This window comes from Notothenia coriiceps, unplaced genomic scaffold, assembly GCF_000735185.1.
Source record: "Notothenia coriiceps isolate Sejong01 unplaced genomic scaffold, NC01 NC01_scaffold00019764, whole genome shotgun sequence".
Taxonomy (NCBI): Eukaryota; Metazoa; Chordata; class Actinopteri; order Perciformes; family Nototheniidae; genus Notothenia; species Notothenia coriiceps.
The window spans coordinates 8,075-15,570 of NW_011352465.1; the positions used below are offsets into that span (position 1 = coordinate 8,075).

Here is a 7,496-nt window from a genome sequence, read left to right on the forward strand (position 1 = left end):
TATAGGCCCCAGCAGTTGAAAGCTCTGGACAAACTCCATTTAGTTGGGGGAACTTGAGATAGAATACCTTTTCACTGTTAATAACAGCAACTTAAATGTAAAGGATTGAAATGGTGTATTAACTTTTGGCATATTTGATCCTTTAGTGCAAAAATAGTTATCCACCTACAAGAAACAACTGTCAATAAGGAGCCAGGTCCCTACCAAAACAGCAAGTACTCCTTCATCAAGCTTTCATTCAAGGAACACGGGCAGATTGAGGTACTTCTATTGTGACATACTTTTTCTAACTTGTATTCACCAACGATTTATTGCATGAACCTGACTAGGTGTCATTTTCTTGCAGTTTCACAGGAGACTAACAGAGGAAATGACTCAGAAGAGATGGGAGAATACACCGGTGTCACAACCCATCTCCGCAGGAACTAGCTCACAGGTAAGAAGCCCAATAAAGGCTCCTTTTTAATCAAACTAATATATTTTCCCCTACAGTAAATGTCTTTGAGAATGTCTTTTAAGATGCTTGATAAGAATAATGTCAGTTCAAATGTTATTCCAGCTGATGGCAGTGTTGTTTCTTTATTCTTGGCCTTAAATATTCAGAACTTCTGCCTCTAACTATTTACTGATATAGGAAAGTGACACATATATATCAATAGCTTTTACAATTAATATAAGTAGAATATACCAAAGCACGACTCGCACCGGAGTGAAGGTAAGCTTCTGTGTAGGCTGTTACTCTCTTGTAATTTCACTTGCATTCACTCATGTGTCTCCAAATTAGATTACATTAATCACATTTGTTGGATAAAAACTATGAAATAGAAACAGTAGAAACTAAAATTGATGTATGTTCTCTAACAGCTGTGAACCACAATATGTTCCCTCCTCACTGTTTGACATTCCTTGTCATTTTGGGGCTTCTTTTGAATTGCCTGCATGCTTCACTAAGTATGTTTTCTTTTTTCCCTTTGTGGTAATGTAGGCGGGAAGAACGCGTGCCGTGGGTATTGTTGGCATTGAGAGGAAGATAGAGGAGAAGAGGAAAGAAACAGACAAAAACATTTGTGAGGTACTATCAACTGAAATATTTAGATATATTTAACCTGAAAGCTTCAAGTTTTGTGTTTTTCCATATTTTGACAAAAATGACTGTAAAACCATTGGAATGTATTCAAGCTGACCACAGCCACTGAGGCTGACACACGTGAGGCATCTCAAAAGTTACACAACTGCTGTAAGATACACTTTATGTGTGTATTACTTACAATAAAGATCAAATAAAAGCTATTTTTAGCTTTTTAAAAGATTTGACACGGGAAAGAAATGTGGGTTTACGTCTAGGCAGACAATTTAGTTGCATTATCAGCTAGAGGAGGGGTGGGATTGCTCTGGAATTATATTCAAATGATATCTGTAGCCATAAAGTGTTGTTGTTAATTTAATTATTAACATTTTTTAGCACTATAACCAATTTAGTCTCTTTTTTCCAGGCTTTTGAGGACCTCAGTAAGCTGATGGTGAAGGTAACGAATGCTCTCATTTTGTATGTTCACCTTCCCTCTAGCATCATTTCTTACAAAATCTAATAATACAAGTATTCTCAAATGTAATCCATTATACTATATGATCATTTAAACATCTTAACCATTGATATCTCTGTTAATCTCATATACTGACATGTGGTGGGTTTTGACTGTCTAACAGGCCAAAGAGATGGTGGAGCTGTCCAGATCTATCGCCAACAAGATCAAAGACAAGCATGGAGACATTTCAGAAGACGAGGTAAGAGCTTGACCAACGTAATCACACACAGAAACTGGAGGACAATGGACGTGGTTTCAAATGACTGTACGTTCAGCAATAGTTAAAACATCTTCGTATTACTCTCAAACCTCACTGGAAGATTTTAAACAAGTGATCAATATATTATACAATAGTTCTCGGTTATATACAAAACATGTCTCTGAAGTGTTTGGCTCGAAATACCAAACAGATCAGAATATCTTTACACATATACATTTTTGCACAATAGGTGACCTTTAACTGTTATGTTTTTCTTTATAGACGATACGGTTCAAGTCCTACCTGCTCAGCATGGGTATTGCCAACCCTGTTACCAGAGAAACGTGTGGGACGGGTACACATTACCATATGCAGCTGGCTAAGCAGCTGGGAGATATGCTCCAGGCCCCTCTAGAGGTAGGTGTGAATGTGTGTGTGTCACGTTTTTTCACATCTATACTGGCTTATATCAAACACTGTTTACAATTCGATGTATGTTTCCCTCTGTTTCTATCACTCTGTCCTCTCTCAGGAGCGTGGCGGTATGATGGCTCTCACTGAGGTGTACTGTCTCGTAAACCGCGCCAGAGGGATGGAGGTAAACTCAATTTACTACAGATCAAACTTGAGTGGGCATGTCCATTCTGGTTGAACTGGTGGTACACAACATTGCAATCTATACATTCATGCTACACACAAATAATCTTTGGTAGCCTGTCAGAAACTGAGGTTACTTTTCTTTCTCTTTGCACAGCTTTTATCCCCAGAAGATTTGGTAAACGCGTGCAAGATGTTTGAGTCATTGAAGCTACCGTTGAGGTGAGCATTGTTTGTCTTTGTGCGCACTTGTATACATTCCTTCATGTATAGACCAGCTTCTGGGATTATTATAGGCATACAAGGCAGGGTGTTGGCGCCTGCCTCACAAAGCCCAGACTTTTCCTGCCTGGCTTCCTGTTGTTGGAAGTATTGGCCAGCCCTTTGTGACTGTCATTTCCTGTCAGTACCCAGGGTTTCCAAAAGAAACTCTGACCTGTTTCTCCAACAGGCTGGTGCTAATGACCCCAGACTGGTTGCTTTTCTTAAGTTCGCTATTTTAGTTTCATTGAAATTAATTCAGTATAAATCTGTCTTCATCTCACATTTTCCTCCATGCATTTTGTCTTGTTTGAAGGCTACGTGTGTTTGACAGTGGTGTGATGGTGGTCCAGCTGCAGTCTCACAGCGAAGAGGAAATGATCGCCTCAGCACTGGACAATGTAAGCTTCACAGTTACAAACACTATTGACTTTTGACTGATCAAGCAGACTGCTGTCTTAGATGCACACTACCAGTCAAAAGTTTGGACACACCTTCTCATTCGAAGTTTTTTTATTTATCTTTGCTGGCGACACTGTTCAAAAAATTCAAGGCACACTTAACCAGCATGGCCACCACAGCATTCTGAAGTAGCCAACAAAATATAAATCATATTCTGGATTTTGTAACATTTGTTTTGTTAACTAGATAATTCCATATGTGTTCTTTCATAGTTTTGATGTCTTCAGTCTTAATCTAGGTCTTAAGTAGAACAAATATATAATAAACAAAAACCATTGAATGAGAAGGTGTGTCCAAACTTTTGACTGGTTCTGTAAATATATTTTAAATATGGAGCAAACACTTTTAGGTTTTAAAGTTTTGTGATGAATTCCCTCTCTTATGTCATCATCTCTCCCGTGTTCAGGTGACCGACAAAGGCTCTTTGACAGCAGAGGAGTTTGCAAAGCTCTTGGGTCTCTCTGTTCTTCTGTCTAAAGAGCGGTAAGTGAATAACTGTCTGTCTGTTACGGTACATACAATTGTTAAACAAAGAAAAGATTCACTGTTTTCTCATTTTATTGTTCATTATTGCTTTCATGTTTTTTTCTTCTTCGTGTCTTTGTGTCCCCTCTTCATCTTCAGATTGTTGCTGGCTGAGAAGGTGGGCCACCTCTGTCGAGATGACTCTGTGGAGGGTCTGAGATTCTACCCAAATCTCTTTTCAACGGCTTAGAGTTATTATAGCTAAGATAGAAAAACATATCTTCAACTGGGCTACACTGTCTTTGCTTGTTGGCTTATGGTGGCTACAATGGCAGAGTGTATTTAGTTGTTGTTTTTTAAACGGTTGTAGTTCCGTTAGTGCTATATTACAATCCACTGTAGAACAAGCTCTTTTCTATAGGTCTAAGAGCCGATAAGGGGGTAAAGAATTCTGCAAATAAATACTGAACATGCAGAAAAGTGTCCCCAAATTGCTTTGCTTGATGGAGTGACCATCACGTGGGAAAATTGGCCTACTGGAATATACACGTGCATTTTGTCACAGAGCTCATACCTTGTTTAAAAAAACTGTTTTCAGAATTCTAAATAAAATGTTTTGTTATAAATAATTACGTAATGAAGCATCCGTCTCATCTTCTGAGAGCGGAGAGAACATGCACATATTCATTTGAATACCCTACCATGACATCCTTTATCTTGTTTTAGTCTCTCAGTCTTGTCCATAAAAAGCATTCTATTTATTTGTTCTCTTGTCAAACTTTAATTTAATCTAAATTAATCTAGACTACATCCAAGAAAAGACCAAGATAAGATGCCTGATCTGCTGCCAGTTTGATTCACAGCCAATGAATCCCTTCAACTGCAGAAGTTATCTAAATAAATCCCACTTGATTTTAGTTACTTGTCTAAATGTCGAAACTTTACTTTCTGTTGGGAGTGATACCTCCATTCTTGTTTTTCAATCTTTGTCCCTGGAAGGCTTCTTCTTTGGTCCTATTGTGAACTGAGCTGAAGATTAAAGGGGGATCCATCGCAAAAGAAACTTCCTGTTTTCGCCGACTGTCTGGAGAAAATGAAGGTCTGCAGCTGATTAGATTACCCTGACATGCTGTTCATATATTGATAGAGCTGAAACGTAATTGTTTTCAAGGAAGCTTGAGAGCTGACCTGAGGCACTTCTGAATACAATAATTAGGGACTCGTGTACGACATTGACACCGTTTTTCTAAACATAATAGGTCCTGTTTGTCCATGCTAAAATGAATTTTCTCAATGATGCATTTTTAAGTTAATCAATATGCTGATTGATTGGCTATCTGAACAAATCATGGTTTTCTTTCATCTGTGGTTTAAAGAAGGAAAACTCTTCACTTGTCTGTATAGGGGGAAGTTCATCTGATTTTGTGAGATTAATAATTCTGTTTACTATCGTGACTGCATGTGTACAAAGATTAATTTTGTTACCCTGCCTGCCTCCTGGGACAACTGGGGATACACAATGCTATCCTTTCTGAATTTCCATATGACTTCATCATGAGTTTCTTTTTAGATGGAATCTTTAAACAATCATTGCCATAAAGAAAGATTTATTTGACTGCCTCTTGAAGGCGTAAATTATAGTTCAAACCGTTGAATCGCACATATTTCTGTATGCAGTCACTTTTTTAAATGACCTAGGAGTCTTTTTAAAACTGATAACAATCTCTTTAATGATTCACTTAAAACAGTGCAATAGGCGGTGAGGAAATAATCTTTAATTTGTGCTTCAGTTTTCTATCATGTTCTTAAGCTTTAACCTAGACAACTTCAACTTTCACATATGAATAGGCCTGTGAATGTGATAGGAACAATTCTATGTGTGCAGCAATATTTTGGAAATGAATAAATAATTAATTGGACTATTCATTTTATAAGAACAACTACCAAACCGGTAACGTTTTACATAAAACAAGTTACCCCCAATTGTCTTAGATCCTAATGTGAATTTAAATAATACTTTTAAAGTGTTAAACACTTTCATACAAAAAAATGATAAAACTATCAAACAGTACGAATAATGATTTCTTGTATTCTGTAATTCGATTTACATGAAACTTTATTTAGCTGATATATTTTATTGTTTTAATCGTCATAAATGCTACGCTGAGTTAGTATTGGTAAGTATATGATATGTTTGTGCATTTGAATGTTTATTCAATGACACAGCTCTGAAAAAAATTAAGAGACCACATTTTTCATCAATCTCAATATCTATCTACATGTCTGGCAGCCATTCCAGTGTCTTTTGAATTTCACCACAGAGAAATGTTGTCAGTAGTTTTTAGAATTGCAAAAATGTTCATTTTACTCAAACACATACATACCTTACCTAGAAATAGTAAAACCAGAAAAACGGATAATGTTGCAGTGGTCTCTTAATGTTTTTCAGAATTGTATATAAATACACAAAAAAAACATGTAAGGAACACATTTGTGAGTCTCAAAAAGAGTATTCAATAGGCCCGCTGACCGTGAAGTATCTGAGCTGTGAGTGGATCTCTCTCACGCGCTCCAGACACAGGCGCGCGCCTCCGGAGAACTCTGTTGGTCTGATTCTGTCCCGCCGACTGTCACTGCCGTCCTGACAAGAAATGCATTACCAGCGCATGGAGGGAGTGTTGTCGGTTTCTGTGTTGGAATATTGGATAGAAATAATGCTGCGCTGAGTCAACAAGAAATGTGAGTAATCCTTATTATCCATCTTAAAAACAATGACGATTATGAGCCCTTATCTTTAGCACTCTGATACCTCACGTTTAGAATGATGTGTGATATTATTTTATAAATGCAGTCTTCCCAGTGGCTAATCACACATTTCAGTAAAGTATAATGTATGAAAAAGATAATGTGTTGAGTTGACTCTGTATGTCTTCACCATGAGAATTAATATTAGGCACACTTTTTGATCCATTTGATGTGATTAATTGCAACCACAACGTTTTTGATTAGTCTATGGCTGAAATAAAGCAGGCCCAAATTGTTTTTCTATTTAAATAGGAGTTTAAAACGTAAATTGTAGCAATCTGGTGGAAAAAATCAAGTTTGGGATTTGTTTCAGAGATAGTAAGAAGTTTATTGTGTGATAAGGAAAAATTGAGAAAAACCCAAACAAACCATCCAAACAACAAGTTGGACAAATATTCGTTATTGGCAACTTCTACAGTTCTGTGTTGATGGCAGCTCTCCACCCATTGTGAAGTTGGGAGGAAAAGGGAGACGCCACTGTAAATCCAGAGAACCCAGGGTCACAGCTCCATGCTTTAGCCTTCCTGTCTTGCAGACCTCAGATCAGTGTGCTACGCCTTCCATACCTTCTCCTGTCTGCTAACTCCAACAAGTGTGTTTGCTTATTGCCTGCTGCCTTCTCGTGGAATATTTCTATATTTTGGATTTCTGATTTGTAGAGGTCAGGGATGGTGGAAGAGGAAGGTCATGTGGTGAAGGAGAAAACAGAGGCACAGACATCGGAATGCCACAAGCTGTCTCACTGCTGCCCTTCCTGCTGGCGCTCATGGGATATGGTGAGTCTCACTAAACCAGTGGTGTCCAAACTACGGCCCTCAGCAAATTACAAACAATATAATGAAATATGGCCCACAAATGAAACTTATGCTTGTCTTATATTGTAAATCTTAAATGTAAAATTATCTTACACAGCAGTATTCATGTGTTAATAAGACCGCTTTTCAAACACATTCAGTCAATTAAAGTTGAAAACATTTTCTGACATATCTTAGTTGATAAGAAACAAACGTATTTACGTAATAAGCTTGAAATACACCCTTCCTATTTCTCCTTATTATAATCCATCTGAGGCTTCTGTTTTAAGGGATGAGCTGCCAACACTCACAAGCATCATTTACCTA

The 7,496-nt window shown here is 37.6% G+C and overlaps 2 protein-coding genes across 2 annotated transcripts in view; both read left to right on the forward strand.

Annotated features, from left to right (window-relative positions):
* The window catches only part of vps36 (vacuolar protein sorting 36 homolog), a 5,526-nt gene extending 1,035 nt beyond the window's left edge, over nt 1–4,491 (forward strand). The window contains exons 4-14 of the mRNA XM_010779041.1: nt 147–261; nt 347–436; nt 986–1,072; nt 1,494–1,526; nt 1,708–1,785; nt 2,068–2,202; nt 2,318–2,383; nt 2,540–2,604; nt 2,960–3,044; nt 3,512–3,588; nt 3,730–4,491. Of these exons, the coding sequence (XP_010777343.1) occupies nt 147–261; nt 347–436; nt 986–1,072; nt 1,494–1,526; nt 1,708–1,785; nt 2,068–2,202; nt 2,318–2,383; nt 2,540–2,604; nt 2,960–3,044; nt 3,512–3,588; nt 3,730–3,820 (922 nt within the window). The 3' untranslated portion in view covers nt 3,821–4,491. The remainder of the gene's footprint in view (nt 1–146; nt 262–346; nt 437–985; nt 1,073–1,493; nt 1,527–1,707; nt 1,786–2,067; nt 2,203–2,317; nt 2,384–2,539; nt 2,605–2,959; nt 3,045–3,511; nt 3,589–3,729) is intronic.
* Nucleotides 4,492–6,164: 1,673 nt separating this feature from the next.
* thsd1 (thrombospondin, type I, domain containing 1) overlaps nt 6,165–7,496 on the forward strand; it is an 8,182-nt gene continuing 6,850 nt past the window's right edge. The window contains exons 1-2 of the mRNA XM_010779042.1: nt 6,165–6,309; nt 7,035–7,151. Of these exons, the coding sequence (XP_010777344.1) occupies nt 7,100–7,151 (52 nt within the window). The 5' untranslated portion in view covers nt 6,165–6,309; nt 7,035–7,099. The remainder of the gene's footprint in view (nt 6,310–7,034; nt 7,152–7,496) is intronic.